Consider the following 16415-nt stretch of genomic DNA (forward strand, 5'->3'; position numbering starts at 1 on the left):
TTAAGGTCACAATTATGAAAACTTAGGACACTAAAGAGGCCTTTCTACTGACTCTGAAAAACACCAAAAGAAAGATGCCCATGGTCCCTGCTCATCTGCGTGAATGTGCCTTAGGCATGCTGCAAGGAGGCATGAGGACTGCAGATGTGGCCAGGGCAATAAATTGCAATGTCCGTACTGTGAGAAGCCTAAGACAGCGCTACAGGGAGACAGGACGGACAGCTGACTGTCCTCGCAGTGGCAGACCACGTGTAACAACACCTGCACAGGATCGGTAAGTTCTAACATCACAGCTGCGGGACAGGTACAGGATGGCAACAAAACTGCAGTGTTACACCAGGAATGCACAATCACTCCATCAGTGCTCAGATTGTCCGCAATAGTCTGAGAGAGGCTGGACTGAGGGCTTGTAGGCCTGTTGTAAGGCAGGTCCTCACCAGACATCACCGGCAACATCGTCGCCTATGGGCACAAACCCACCGCCGCTGGACCAGACAGGACTGGAAAAAAGTGCTCTTCACTGACGAGTCGCGGTTTTGTCTCACCAGGGGTGATGGTCAGATTCACGTTTATCGTCGAAGTAATGAGCGTTACACCGAGGCCTGTACTCTGTCGCGGGATCGATTTGGAGGTGGAAGGTCCGTCATGCTCTGGGGCGGTGTGTCACAGCATCATCGGACTGAGCTTGTTGTCATTGCATGCAATCTCAACGCTGTGCGTTACAGGGTGGAAAACCTCCCCCCTCGTGGTACCCTTCCTGCAGGCTCATCCTGACATGACCCCCCAGCAAGACAATGCCACCAGCCATACTGCTCGTTCCGTGCATGATTTCCTGCAAGACAGGAATGTCAGTGTTCTGCCATGGCCAGCGAAGAGCCCGGATCTCAATCCCATTGAGCACGTCTGGGACCTGTTGGACCAGAGGGTGAGGGCTAGGGCCATTCCCCCAAAAATGTATTTCAAGGTGCTTTGAAAGGGTAACATCTCACAGCAAGAATAGGCAGATCTGGTGCAGTCCATGAGGAAGAGATGCACTGCAGTACTTAATGCAGCTGGTGGCCACACCAGATACTGACTGTTATTTTTTATTTTGACCCCCCCCCCCTTTGTTCAGTGACACATTATTACATTTCTGTTAGTCACATGTCTGTGGAACTTGTTCAGTTTATGTCTCAGTTGTTGAATCTTGTTATGTTCATACAAATATTTACACATGTTAAGTTTGCTGAAAATAAACGCAGTTGACAGTGAGAGGGCGTTTATTTTTTAGTTGAGTTTATATACTGTATTCTACTGTATTCTAGTCAATGCCACTCCAACATTGCTTGTCCTAATATTTCTATATATATTTCTATAATTCCATTATTTTACTTTGAGATTTGTGTGTACTGTTGTGAATTGTTAGATACTACTGCACTGCATTTCACTACACCAGCAATAATATCTGCTAAATATGTGACCAATAAAATGTTATTTGATTTACCTTAAGTACCTTCAATCAACAGCAGAGGGGGCTATGCATTCAGATCAATAAGTAGACCTAGTAGATGTCCAAAATCATATAAATAGAATAATATTTATTTTCAGATTCCACTTTAAGTCATCGTTAGCACTGCTAACCAGTGATGTATATAAACGTGAGTATACAGTATATATCCATGACGCTAACCTTGCTCTTTGTCACACTGTTTCTAGCATCCAGGGGTTTGTTGTAATGTATCCTTTGTGATATCAGTGTCTTTTATGGGGCTTCTCTGTTAAAGCCTGCAGCTTACTTGAGCTGATGCCATAGACACAAAGGCACCATGTCCCATATATCTTACCAGTAAAGGGATGAAAAAAACTGGGGTGCAAGATCCCCCATTACCACACACACATACGCCCCGGACGCCACCCAGCCAGACTGTAATGCCAGGCATATGCCCCCCACGCCACACAAGAAAATCGACCCTATGAACATAAGGAGCAAATGATGGAGGATTAGCACTCTCTCTCTGTCTCACCCCCCCCCACCCCCCTTCTCGCTCGCTCTCTTGCATCTCGCTCTTTCTGATGTCTAATTCTCCACAGCTGAAGGGACACATGGCGCTATTCCCTAAAGTGGGGCCAAGGTCAGATTGGGGGTGCCTGTGCAGACATCGGGGGTGCAAACATTGAGAGAGTCTGTGGTCTCTCGTGTCTTGATTCATTCACTCATTTCTGTTCAATGGTATTTCATAGGAAATGGGCTGATTGACCTTCAAAGAAATCTTTCTGGCACATATCTTTATGGGGTTACAGTATGGCCTATGGATACATTTTACAATGGCAATGTAAAAAGTGACTAATGTGTTTTACTCTACAGTAGTAGAGGGTAACTGTACTACATGGCAAAGAGTCAGCCTGATTAGCCTGGTAGCCATTTTGAACCAGAATCGTTACCACATTGACTTCTGGGAATGATGCCTTGCCTGAATGTGCAGTTTGACTCTCATTCCTACGATGTACGCCTTGTCCACCTCCTTTCTCTCGCTCTCTCTCTCTCTCTCTCTCTCTCTCGCCGTATCTTTTTTATGCACGCACGCACGCACACACACACACACACACATTCCAATCATACCACCATAGGGAGAGACAACATTAATACAGTGTCACTCCTTTCATCTCTGACCTTCCTCTGCACTTGATTCAATTAACTCACTGGGCTTGATGTTCACTTCCAAACACAAGACAGCGACATAAACAACACACACGCACACGTGCCCTAAATATTTGTGCTTTACATCTTGACACAAGTTCCTCACAGGGAGCTGTAACCTACTGCCTCAACCAAGAGAGGGCAACACTGGCACATTTGGCCTGTCAGTCAATCTGCATCTCTGCTACTCTGCTACCATCCCTCTCTAATGAAGACGGCTGTTATTTGTATGTCTCAGACCCACCAGCAGTTGCTGCCATCACTCATCAGCACCCCTCCACCCCCATCAGCCTGGGAGCATGGGCAGTGGGGAGGGTGAGAGAGACAGACAGCGTCATGCTTCATAAAGCTGTCTGTTACTGTAGGTTTATAGTTACTCCTGCCCAGGGCTGCAGTTGCAACTGGACGTTTTGAGGGCCAGCGGCAGTGGCGGCGTCTCCCTGATTCCTCTCCCCTCATTTTTCAGGCGGTGACAAGGACACAGCGCCCCTTTGACAGGACAGCATGGTACTAGAGGAGGCCCCTGTAGGTGAGTTGGTCTCATTGCAGTGCCGACCGTTGTAATGTATTGTGTATTAACACGGCCTGCCCGGCACACACACACACACACACACACACACACACACACACACACACACACACACACACTGATATATCTGTGATATCATATCACACAGCACTGCGTTCAATCCGGAGCAGGCATCTCATTGTAAGGAATGACTAGGAGTAATGACTAGGATTCAGTTTCTTGGGAATCCCTAAACTTGACAAAGCCAATATCATGTTCATGTCTCAACAACGGGAGTAGAGGTTGGAGTCTCGTTAGGAATGCTGGCAGGTTTTGTGTGGGAGAATCTTCCTCCCTCACAATGGGACGGATGGTGGGAATGAAACCTTGGAAAAGCAACATTGAATATGAAAATAAGCTTTTTCTATTTCTCACTGTATGGTTAGACATGACCATCTGACCCAAAGATTGGCTAAGGGTTTATTGACATGCTGGTGTACACTTTTTTGGGACACAGGGCTGGTTTGGTAGGACAATTTAATGAAATAATGATTATCTGGGCTGGTTTGGTAGGACAATTTAATGAAATAATGATTATCTAGGCTGGTTTGGTAGGACAATTTAATGAAATAATGATTATCTGGTCTGATTTGGTAGGACAATTTATTGAAATAATGATTATCTGGGCTGATTTGGTAGGACAATTTAATGAAATAATGATTATCTGGGCTGGTTTGGTAGGACACTGAATGAAATAATGATTATCTGGGCTGGTTTGGTAGGACAATTTAATGAAATAATGATTATCTGGGCTGATTTGGTAGGACACTGAATGAAATAATGATTATCTGGGCTGATTTGGTAGGACACTGAATGAAATAATGAATATCTGGGCTGGTTTGGTAGGACAATTTAATGAAATAATGAATATCTGGGCTGGTTTGGTTGGACAATTTAATGGAATAATGATTATCTGGGCTGATTTGGTAGGACAATTTAATGAAATAATGAATATCTAGGCTGGTTTGGTAGGATAATTTAATGAAATAATGAATATCTAGGCTGGTTTGGTTGGACAATTTAATGGAATAATGAATATCTAGGCTGGTTAGGTAGCACAATTTAATTAAATAATGATTATCTGAGCTGGTTTGGTAGGACAATTTATTGAAATAATGATTATCTGGGCTGGTTTGGTTGGAAAATGTAATGAAATAATGATTATCTGGGCTGGTTTGGTAGGACAATTTAATGAAATAATGATTATCTGGGTTGGTTAGGTAGGACAATTTAATGCAATAATTAATATCTAGGATGGTTATGTAGGATAATTGAATGAAAGAATGATTATCTAGGCTGCTTTGGTAGGACAATTTAATTAAATAATGATTACATAGGCTGGTTAGGTAGGACAATTTAATTAAATAATGATTATCTGGGCTGGTTTGGTAGGACAATTTAATGAAATAATGAATATCTGGGCTGGTTTGGTAGGACAATTTAATGAAATAATGAATATCTGGGCTGGTTTGGTAGGACAATTTAATGAAATAATGAATATCTGGGCTGGTTTGGTAGGACAATTTAATGAAATAATGAATATCTGGGCTGGTTTGGTTGGACAATTTAATGAAATAATGAATATCTGGGCTGGTTTGGTAGGACAATTTAATGAAATAATGAATATCTGGGCTGGTTTGGTAGGACAATTTAATGAAATAATGAATATCTGGGCTGGTTTGGTAGGACAATTTAATGAAATAATGATTACATAGGCTGGTTAGGTAGGACAATTTAATGAAATAATGATTATCTGGGCTGGTTTGGTATGACAATTTAATGAAATAATGAATATCTAGGCTGGTTTGGTAGGACAATTTAATGAAATAATGAATATCTGGGCTGGTTTGGTAGGACAATTTAATGAAATAATGAATATCTGGGCTGGTTTGGTAGGACAATTTAATGAAATAATGAATATCTGGGCTGGTTTGGTAGAACAATTTAATGAAATAATGAATATCTGGGCTGGTTTGGTAGGACAATTTAACGAAATAATGAATATCTGGGCTGGTTTGGTAGGACAATTTAATGAAATAATGAATATCTGGGATGGTTTGGTAGGACAATTTAATGAAATAATGAATATCTGGGCTGGTTTGGTAGGACAATTTAATGAAATAATGAATATCTGGGCTGGTTTGGTAGGACAATTTAATGAAATAATGAATATCTGGGCTGGTTTGGTAGGACAATTTAATGAAATAATGAATATCTGGGCTGGTTTGGTAGGACAATTTAATGAAATAATGAATATCTGGGCTGGTTTGGTAGGACAATTTAATGAAATAATGAATATCTGGGCTGGTTTGGTTGGACAATTTAATGAAATAATGAATATCTGGGCTGGTTTGGTAGGACAATTTAATGAAATAATGAATATCGAGGCTGGTTAGGTAGGATAGTTGAATGAAATAATGATTATCTGGGCTGGTTAGGTAGGATAATTTAATGGAAGAATGATTATCTGGGCTGGTTAGGTAGGATCATTTCATGGAAGAATGATTATCTGGGCTGGTTAGGTAGGATCATTTCATGGAAGAATGATTATCTGGGCTGGTTAGGTTGGATCATTTCATGGAAGAATGATTATCTGGGCTGGTTAGGTAGGATCATTTCATGGAAGAATGGACATCTAAGATGGTAAGGTAGGACAATTAAGTAGGACAATTTAATGAATGACCTGAGTGGATTAGGTAGTACAATCAGGTTAGACAATTTAATGAATGAATGGATGTCTTAGTTGTCAGATAGCAACAGATCATATTTTAAAAGGTCACACTTGTGTATGTTTTAAACATGTTTATGGGTGGCCTGTGTACTTTCTCAGAACAGCGGTGGCAAAACAGTACAAATGTTTGTCCTCTAGTCAGATAAAGAATGGAGGGAGCTGCAAAGTGGCAGAGGACAAGTGCTGTCATTCCACTGTCACTCCATCCATCAGCTGAGATGGGGTGACAGTGGGAATGACTGAAGGCTGGGCGCCTTTAGGGGTGGAGGAGGACAGGATAAAGGATGAAGGTGGCAGAAGACTGGAGAGAAGACGAGTGGACTATAGGAGAGATTATAATGGAAGAATAATTTGGAGAGTTGAGTAAATATGAGAGGAGAAGGGAGCAGAGGAGAGGAGGAGAGTAACAGAGAAGGAGAGGAGGGGGTTTGGAGTAACAGATGAGGGGCTTACTGCGATTCGGAGGGGTGTGATGCTGCTTTAGTAGGATATTCCGTCTGGAACGGACAAGCTGAGAAATCCACACTGCAGCTGTCAATTGTTCACCACCTACACACACCGCCTGTTAAGACACACACTCCATGTGCTACGCACACACACATTCACCGCCTATTCACTCACAGGTTACATACGCACACGCATGCACGTACGCACACACACACACATCAGTTTATGAGGATTTTTGTATTGAGCAATAGACTACTTTTCAAAAGAGCCCGAGATGTAGTTTTTCGTCCCTACTGTTAATCATTCAATCAAAACGAACCCTTGAGATATGTACATTTCTGAGGGGTTTTTCGTGTTAAATATTAACATATTTTTTTTCAGTTGCAGTATCTCATCTGAGTAATTCAGGGATATTGACTTACGGTGTGGCAGAATGGATCAGGTCAGATCGCTATATAGGTCAATACAACATATGATTATGATGTTAAAGCCAATAGACAACAGTTGATGGAGACGTGTTATCGTGCAAAAATGGTAGAAACAAGACAATGTGTGCCACGATATAATACATCTCAAGGACAGGGCAGTGAAGACCTGATCAAACATATACTGCAACACATTGACAGACAGGCAGTCATGACCCACTGAACTATGGGTAAGTGAACTATGGGCATATTCTGGAAGTTCGAAAGTATGATGTTTTACAACCACTGGGATTTGACTTGATCAAGTGTATTCGGTCCTGTGTGGCTCAGGCGGTAGAGCATGGCGCTCGCAATGCTAAAGTTTGTGAGTACGATTCCCGCTGAAGTCTCCCACATGTCAAATGTATGCACGCATGACTAGACGTAGCTTTGTATAAAAGTGTCTGCTGAATGGAAAATGTTATATTTATATTGCGATCACTAGGGAATCGGCCTACTGGCCTAGGTATGTATCAGGTTGCCATTATAGGTCATAAGGCATTAATACAAGTGAATTACCCATGTATAAGAATACGTCAATGTACACACCTTACAAATACTATGGCCTTCGTAACTGCATCAATACTCATATTCTAACTTTCAACACAAGCCTATATATTTTGCAGTGAATCCGAGGTCCTGTCATGGCAGATTTAAAATGAAGAATGATCAGTCCTCGGGCACATTTACAGGCTTCTTTAGAAAGGCAGAATGAAACATGCTATTTCCCCATTTTTAAAATATTGGTGAACGTTTGAAACACTATTTCAAAGATATTCAATTTGTGTGTACAAATAGTTATACATGGATTTGATCATTTATCCCATAACCTTCACTTCAATATTTGTTATAACAATTTAAGATTGCAGGCTAACAAATTATATTGATTTAAAAAAAATATATATATATATATGTAAAAATACAAGTTCATTTCTGTTATATTTCGATTATCATATAATCTTCCATTGAAATAAAACCCAGTTCAATGTAGCTGTTGTCTCTGGCTTCTCACAGCTCACGTCCGTACACTCACTTCTCACTCACTCTCTCTAGTCCCGTTCCGTTTGTGTTCTCACCTGTACGGAAGTGAACATAAAAGGCTGGGCAGGTAAGAATGCCTGAACCACGCAGGCACTCAACGTCTTTCCTGCCAGGTAAGAAAGACGGCGCATTCTCTTGTCGTTTAGCCTAGACAGTGATACCAAGAGAAGCTTACTAAGGCTGGAAATACCTGTTTGTTTTGTCTATTTTACTGTACATATGAGAGTACCAGAGAATGTTTTGTTGTTCTTTCATATGCCTATAGTAGTAACCGCGAGGACCAATGGGGACTGCTGTACTTCTGCTCCTGATTCTTCGGCATTGGATCAACAACGCGGAGGGTAAGACCAGAGACCGGATCGAATGGCTTTGATTAATTAAATAACTTCTCCTTTCAAGCTTACATGTAACTGCAGCATATCCAGATTTTCCCCAAGATTATAGCAGCTTTATTTGACTTTTATAGAGGTAAATATTCCACGTCATACATGAATGCAATGTATTGATTGTATTTCAATTAGTTTATTTGATCCAGTGGTTTATATATACAAATATTTATTTTTACCCCCCCCCCCCCCCACACACACACACCCACCCACCCACAATTATTATTGTGGTTTATCACGATAACATAACCTAGCATTTGCTCTGGTTATTCATGCGCAAATTAACCAGGCGCATCACAAAGACAGAGGCACTAAACAATCACTCATATGCTGATAGACAAAAGTATAACACGCCAGACAAGCAGTGCCGTGAGAAGATGTAACCCGTGCTAGACAGGGACAACCACGCTGACCACTTCTATATTCTATATTCCCCGTGTGGTGTCCATGTAGGAACATGTTCGGTTGGCAGTGCAGTGACTTGTGACGAGTGTCTCCAGCTTGGTCCCCACTGTGCATGGTGCACACAAGAGGTATACATCTAGGGCAGGGGAACCCAATTACATTCAGCCGTGGGCCGATTTTTACTTGAGCGGATGGTCGGGGGGCCGCATTATAGTTATAAATCATTTGTGCCCTACAAATTGACCGCAAGAATTCCAAACAGATGCAATATTTGACAAAAACAGAAGGATTTCAAACTTGAATTACATTGGGATACGATCACATATGCCTCTCTATTTATGCGTGGGAATACTAGGGAACAGAGTTCCTGAATAAAAACAACGTTGACGCCATTTTCTGCTGATTGCACAGTCTTTTATGTCCAAGAACGAAATGTATATATGTATAAAAATATATATCTATATTTGCACAGAACTAAAATAAAATCACTAACTATTGAGGAACGCTGATCTAGGGGATAACATTGGTGCAAGTCCAGAAGGAAAACGTGTCATGAATTCATAAATGTGCAACTAGCCTAACTTGATATGGAATTCTGATGCGACATGTTGTTGATGGAGCAAACTGCAGTGCAGAGTAAAAAATATATACTGTTAAATGATTTAATGGTGGCAATATTTGCAAATGATCTTCAGAAGTTCTACCTTTCAGGTAGTACTATAGTATGAATATGACTACTGACTGACGAAACACCAATAAAATATGTTAGAGTCTCTGTGTCAGATTGGTTGTAATGTGGGAGTAAAACCTTGTGGTGTTTTTAACCTCTCAGAATTTCACGGACTCGTTTTTAATCAGTGAGCGATGTGACACGCCGTACCTCCTCCAAGAGAGAGGCTGTCCCCAGGACCAGCTGGAATTCCCAGTGACCACTTCCAAGGTCCTCCGGGACCAGCCTCTCGGGAAGAAGACAGGAAATACCAACAGCACAGAGATATCACCACAGAAGATGGCCCTCAAACTCAGAACCGGTAAACCCCTATTTATACAGTTACTGATGGAGACCTGGGGGCAGTCGCTGTGTCCATTATTTATACAGCTATTGGACACACTGCTCACACTGTGGGTACACGCTGGCGGTGATTTGAAGTTGATTTAGAAACTATTTTTTGATGAATGAAGGATGTTTAATTTATATTTTCACACCATTTTTCACATCAAGATAATAATATGAATAGAATTTCTCACTAGCATGGTCAGACCTTGAACTGAACGGAGCCCGGAGAGAGAGACAGAAAACAGTTTCTTATTTTTTCTTTCAGGCAGTGAGGTGACCTTCCAGGTCAGTGTGCAGCAGACAGAGGACTACCCTGTAGACATCTACTACCTGATGGACCTCTCAGCCTCCATGATTGACGACCTGGAGATGATTAAAGACTTGGGCTCCACCCTGTCCAAGGAGATGGCAAAGCTCACCAGTAAATTCAGACTTGGATTTGGGTCCTTCGTTGAGAAACCAGTCCTCCCGTTCATTAAGATCACTCCTGGAGAGCTGGATAACCCTTGTAGGTAGGGTACAGTGTGCTTGTGAGAACTGAATTGAAAACCACATCCTCTATGGTTGAAGTACAAATGAAGAGCACTTTCTTTATATAATAATATAATATATGCCATTTAGCGGACACTTTTATCCAAAGCGACTTACGGTCATGTGTGACTATGTATGGGTGTCCCCGGGAATCAAAACCCACTACCCTGGGGTTACAAGTGCCATACTCTACCAACTAAGCTACAAAGGACCATCTTTCTGTGGAAGAGACAGATTTTCTCACTAAAAGAGCTTAGTAAACGACACAGTGTTTTTGAGTATGTCTATAACAAGCTTACTTGTTGTTAGTAATAGTAATATCTAGTAATAATTCATTAGTTAAACGGTGATAGAAATATTTGGCCCCCAATGTCTTATCTGTAGACATGGGAAGTTCTGTTATTTTGAATTTGTCTTAGAGGGGGAACCCCGGTCATAGATGTAATACACTATGTTTCTCCATGGTACTCCCATGCAGGAGTGTGGATGAGAGCTGTCTGCCAACGTTTGGATACAAACACGTCCTACCCCTCACCAGCAGCACAGAGAAGTTCAACAATATCATCACCAACCAGCGTGTGTCTGCCAACATCGACCTGCCGGAGTGTGGCTTCGATGCCATTATGCAGGCTGCTGTCTGTGGGGTAAGTGAGCGAGTCTGTGGTTCAGGTTTGATTTGATTTGTCCCCAAAGATGGTAGCCATTTTTAACAGAATAGAATAGAGCCGAATAGAAAAGACTACTGCAGAATAGAATCTAAAGGAAGGGAATAGAATATCTTTATTTTTCAAGGGAAATTCGGGCGTGCTTTGACAACAGACTATAGTATTATTGCGGTATAATCATCTCTCATCTCTCCCTGTTAGGACAAGATAGGCTGGAGGAACGACTCCATGCGTCTGCTGGTGTTTGTGAGCGACGCCGACTCTCACTTTGGGATGGACAGCAAGATGTCAGGCATCGTCGTCCCTAACGACGGGGAGTGCCATCTGGACAGCAACAATGAATACTCTATGGCTGCCCATCTGGTAAGGGGACAGTCACATCAGATTCATTTATGACTTCTATGACTGGGGTTGTAGTACAAGGATTCACTGTTTATGATACTATAACATGGCTTTCATTCCTGTCCATGGTGAAGGAGTGTCCCTTTACTGTTAAGACTACTGGCTCTTTGGGGCCTAAGCCGGGTGACTGTAAATCACTTTTTATTACTGTTGATGTGAAAAGGGCTTTAGAAATACATGTAATTGTTTCATTCATTGGGATGAAATACTATAGTCTGAGGTTTTAAAATACTGACTTTGTCCATCCAGGAATACCCAACTCTGGGACAGCTGATGGATAAACTGGTGGACAATAATATCCTGCTCATATTCGCTGTGACGGAAAATCAGAAACACAACTACGAGGTGAGAACTTCTCCTTCTCCCTCCATTGTCCTTTTCCCAACAGCAATGTGACGTTTACCTGTCAAAAAACACCGGGTGGAAATGAGGTATGCGGCAAGCCGGTTATGGAATGGAGAAGGAAAATGTATCTCTGTGTATCGTTGGGGTTTGCATATTTGATTCGCTACCTGCTCTCAGTGGACGTGTTGGAACAAGCCCTCTCTTCTTCCTGTTTTCGGTAGAACTTTACTTCCTTATGATGTTGCTGTGACTGGTCGGCCAACCTACATGAACAGTGACAGTGTGTCTGTTGTGTGTTTTATCACAGAACTATGCAAGTTTCATACCTGGCGCCACGGTGGGGGTTCTGGAGTCAGATTCAAGGAACATCCTGGAACTGATTGTGACGGCGTATAAAGTGAGAATACGATTCTGTCACTGTGGGAGTACAGTGTGTTTGTTAGGTAGCAGGACTATTGAGACTTGCGGAGTACATGGACACAGTGACCTCTGACCTTCTCCCTCGGGTTATATCCTTCCTTTCTGTTTATCTCTTCTCCCCCCTCTCCCTCACCCCCCCCACCCCACCCCACCCCCTCTCTTCCTCTCCTCTCTGCACCTCGGTATGCTGTCAGCAGGTCTGCACTCGCCCCTGCTGTTTGATCCTCTATCGTGGCTCGCTGTTCCTCCCTACAGTCTAATCCCTATTGGCTTCAGGCCTACAGGCAGCGTGTGTGTGTGTGTGTATGAGTGTGTGCACGAGGGTATGCGCGAGTGGTGTGTGTGTGTGTGTGTGCGTTGAGGGGGATGAGAGCAGACCCACAGCTTCTAATCACTTCATCAGACACTTCCTGAACAGCCTACCATAGCCAAGTCACGTTTGGCTCCTCTAGTTATGCCAAGGGGGCTTTATTCATCACCGAGCTAATGGCAAAGCACTTAGCATCTAGCATCTAGCACAATACGAAATGTACAGGACATACTTTATGTGAAAGCGATTAAGAGGTTAGCCACATTACCGATGTAGCTTATTTTTGTGATGGCTAGATATTGATTTAGTGCTCCTCCTAGTACACTGTACATGAGTACACGGTGTCTCAGCTCAAGCTGTTTCTCTCAAGCATCACACAGACCACATCTTCCCCAAAGGAACTGAAAGGATACAAATGTCAAGTACTCTGTCAACACTGTGCTCACTTAGAGAAAGAGTTATATTAGAGTCATATCTACCTCACTATACCCTGTGGTGATTGGCTACTAACACCTGGGATACCTGGGAGCTTGACGGAAAACCTGGGAAGTTACAGGGATCATGACTCAAACCACTCAGAGAAAGGGACTTACCAATATAGTGGAAGACTAGGAATGAATAGGCCCAGCTGAGTAAACCGTAGCAGTGTTGGAACATACTGTAGACTTAAAAAGGGTGTAATAAGTCAGTGGTTGCAGAAGCTTATAATGGTTCCCTTTCTGTCTTTCACACACACACACGCACGCCTGCACGCACGCACGCACGCACGCACACACACACACACACACACACACACACACACACACACACACACACACACACACACACACACACACACACACACACACACACACACACACACACACACACACACACACACACACACACACACACACACACACACACACACACACTCCTATTACACCCCCCACACTAAAGAAACAGCATAATCCATTGAGTGTGAGGTAAAATACAGCATTGAATAAACTACAAAAAGACTCTTACCTGAACTCTTCCCTCACGAGGTCTGTGGACCTGGCCATGACCCCGTTATAGGTTACCTTTGTGTTTCCAGGAGCTGCGGTCTGAGATAGAGCTGGAGGTACTAGGAGACACGGAGGATCTACAGATCTCCTTCACAGCGATCTGTCAGGATGGGACGGTACTACCTGGACAGAAACGATGCTCCAACGTCAAAGCTGGAGACACGGTTTGTTCCCATTTTGCTCGTCAGCTGGTCAATGATATTAAAGAACAATATTCCTATATTTTCATATTGTCGTAAAACAAGTTGCCAACTGACTATACAGCCACCTCAATGCATGTATGATATAACACCCACCCTTCAATCTCTGTGATTCCCAGGTCTCCTTCAACGTGACTGTAGAACTCTCTGAGTGTCTCGACGGTCCCCAGCGTTTCCTCATCAAACCGGTGGGCTTTCAGGACCCCCTGGATATAGACCTGGAGTCCCTGTGCTCCTGTGCCTGTCAGCAGACCCCCGAGCTCAACAGCAGCCACTGCAGCCTGGGCCGGGGATCTCTGGAGTGTGGCTCCTGTCTGTGTGATCCCGGGTACATGGGCTCCAAGTGTGAGTGTACGGAGGAGAGCGTCCAGAGCAGTAACTGCAAGGCCAGTGGCGCTTCGGAGTCCTGTAGCGGGCAAGGGGAGTGTTACTGCGGCCAGTGTGTGTGTCACCCGTCTAGTTTCGGACGTGTCTACGGGGCCTACTGCGAGTGTGACGACTTCTCGTGTGTGAGGTTCCGAGGGTTACTCTGTGGAGGTGTGTACGTACGGTCGAAACACGGACTCTCATGACGAGCGTTGTGGTTTCACCTCTTCCTCTTTTGATGAAAGCAGATAATGTACTGACATCACAATGACTCAGTAATATAACATATGACCTTCAGGATATACTGTAGTTACTTTCTTGTGTGCTAATGTGTGTGTGTGTGTGTGTGTGTAGGTCACGGGGACTGTGACTGCAACGAGTGTGTGTGTCATAGCGGCTGGACAGGGGAGTACTGTAACTGCAGCAGCAGCAGGGACACGTGTGTGTCGGAGGACGGAGCGCTGTGCAGCGGACGGGGGAAGTGTGTGTGCGGGAAGTGTGTGTGTTCAATGCCCGGAGCCTCTGGAGACACCTGTGAAAGGTGCCCTACCTGTGGAGACTCCTGTAGCTCTGCTAGGTAAGAAGAACATACACCTGTCCAGTTTCCCAGTGGGTCATATATTACAGTGCCTTCAGAAACTATTCATGCCCCTTGATTTATTCCACATGTTGTTGTGTTACAGCCTGAATTCAAAATAGATTAAATAAATACAAATTCGCACCCATCTACACACATTACCCCATAATGACAAAGTGACAACATGTTTTTAGACATTTCTGGAAATGTGTTAAAAATTAAATCCAGAAATATCTCATTTACATAAGTATTCACACCCTTGAGTCAATGCATGTTAGAATCACCTTTGGCAGTGATTACAGCTGTGAGTCTTTCTGGGTAAATCACTAAGCGCTTTGCACACCTGGATTACACATTATTCTTCAAGCTCTGTCAAGTTGGTTGTTGATCATTGCTAGACAGCCATTTTCAAGTCTTGACATAGATTTTCAAGCCAATATAAGTAAAAACTAACTAGGCCAATCAGGAACATTCAATGTCGTCTTGGTAAACAACTCCAGTGTATATTTGGCCTTGTGTCTTAAGTTATTGTCCAGCTGAAAGATGAATTTGTCTCTCAGTGTCTGTTGGAAAGCAGACTGAACCAGGTTTTCCTCTAGGATTTTTCCTGTGCTTAGCTCTATTCCGTTTAGTTTTATCCCTAAAAAAACTCCCTAGTCCTTGTCGATGCAGCCACCACCATGCTTAAAAATATCAAGACCGGTACTCAGAACGGCACTCACTTGTGTTGGATTTGCCCCAAACATAACATTTTGTATTCGGGGCATAAAGTTCATTTCTTTACCACATTTTTTAACTGTTTTACTTTAGTGCCTTGTTGCAAACAGGATGCATGTTTTGGAATAGTTGTATTTCATACAGGCTTCATTCTTTTCACTGTCATATAGGTTAGTATTGTGGAGTAACACTGTCATATAGGTTAGTATTGTGGAGTAACACTGTCATAAGTCGCTCTGGATAAGAGCGTCTGCTAAATGACTTAAATGTAAATGTAAATATAGGTTAGTATTGTGGAGTAACACTGTCTTATAGGTTAGTATTGTGGAGTAACACTGTCATATAGGTTAGTATTGTGGAGTAACACTGTCATATAGGTTAGTATTGTGGAGTAACACTGTCATATAGGTTAGTATTATGGAGTAACACTGTCATATAGGTTAGTATTATGGAGTAACACTGTCATATAGGTTAGTATTGTGGAGTAACACTGTCATATAGGTTAGTATTGTGGAGTAACACTGTTATATAGGTTAGTATTGTGGAGTAACACTGTCATATAGGTTAGTATTGTGGAGTAACACTGTCATATGGGTTAGTATTGTGGAGTAACACTGTCATATAGGTTAGTATTGTGGAGTAACACTGTCATATAGGTTAGTATTGTGGAGTAACACTGTCATATAGGTTAGTATTGTGGAGTAACACTGTCATATAGGTTAGTATTGTGGAGTAACACTGTCATTTAGGTTAGTATTGTGGAGTAACACTGTCATATGGGTTAGTATTGTGGAGTAACACTGTCATATAGGTTAGTATTGTGGAGTAACACTGTCATATGGGTTAGTATTGTGGAGTAACACTGTCATATGGGTTAGTATTGTGGAGTAACACTGTCATATAGGTTAGTATTGTGGAGTAACACTGTCATATAGGTTAGTATTGTGGAGTAACACTGTCATATGGGTTAGTATTGTGGAGTAACACTGTCTTATAGGTTAGTATTGTGGAGTAACACTGTCATATGGGTTAGTATTGTGGAGTAACACTGTCATATAGG

The 16415-nt window shown here is 42.6% G+C and overlaps 1 protein-coding gene across 3 annotated transcripts in view; it reads left to right on the top strand.

Moving 5' to 3' along the window:
• Positions 1-3075: 3075 nt before the first annotated feature.
• LOC115129709 (integrin beta-6-like) overlaps positions 3076-16415 on the top strand; it is a 19686-nt gene continuing 6346 nt past the window's right edge. Inside the window, exons 1-12 of one of the 3 annotated variants that reach the window (XM_029660366.2) lie at positions 3076-3206; positions 8194-8269; positions 8768-8847; positions 9552-9750; positions 10042-10288; positions 10786-10951; positions 11174-11335; positions 11624-11719; positions 12027-12116; positions 13525-13659; positions 13815-14232; positions 14416-14638. In XM_029660366.2, coding sequence (XP_029516226.2) covers positions 8212-8269; positions 8768-8847; positions 9552-9750; positions 10042-10288; positions 10786-10951; positions 11174-11335; positions 11624-11719; positions 12027-12116; positions 13525-13659; positions 13815-14232; positions 14416-14638 — 1874 coding nt within the window. In that variant the 5' untranslated portion in view covers positions 3076-3206; positions 8194-8211. Of the gene's footprint in view, positions 3207-7886; positions 8042-8064; positions 8270-8767; positions 8848-9551; positions 9751-10041; positions 10289-10785; positions 10952-11173; positions 11336-11623; positions 11720-12026; positions 12117-13524; positions 13660-13814; positions 14233-14415; positions 14639-16415 lie in introns of those variants that run through there. The other 2 variants (XM_029660364.2, XM_029660365.2) reach the window with 2 other exon arrangements.

This window comes from Oncorhynchus nerka, linkage group LG5, assembly GCF_034236695.1.
Source record: "Oncorhynchus nerka isolate Pitt River linkage group LG5, Oner_Uvic_2.0, whole genome shotgun sequence".
Classification (NCBI taxonomy): Eukaryota; Metazoa; Chordata; class Actinopteri; order Salmoniformes; family Salmonidae; genus Oncorhynchus; species Oncorhynchus nerka.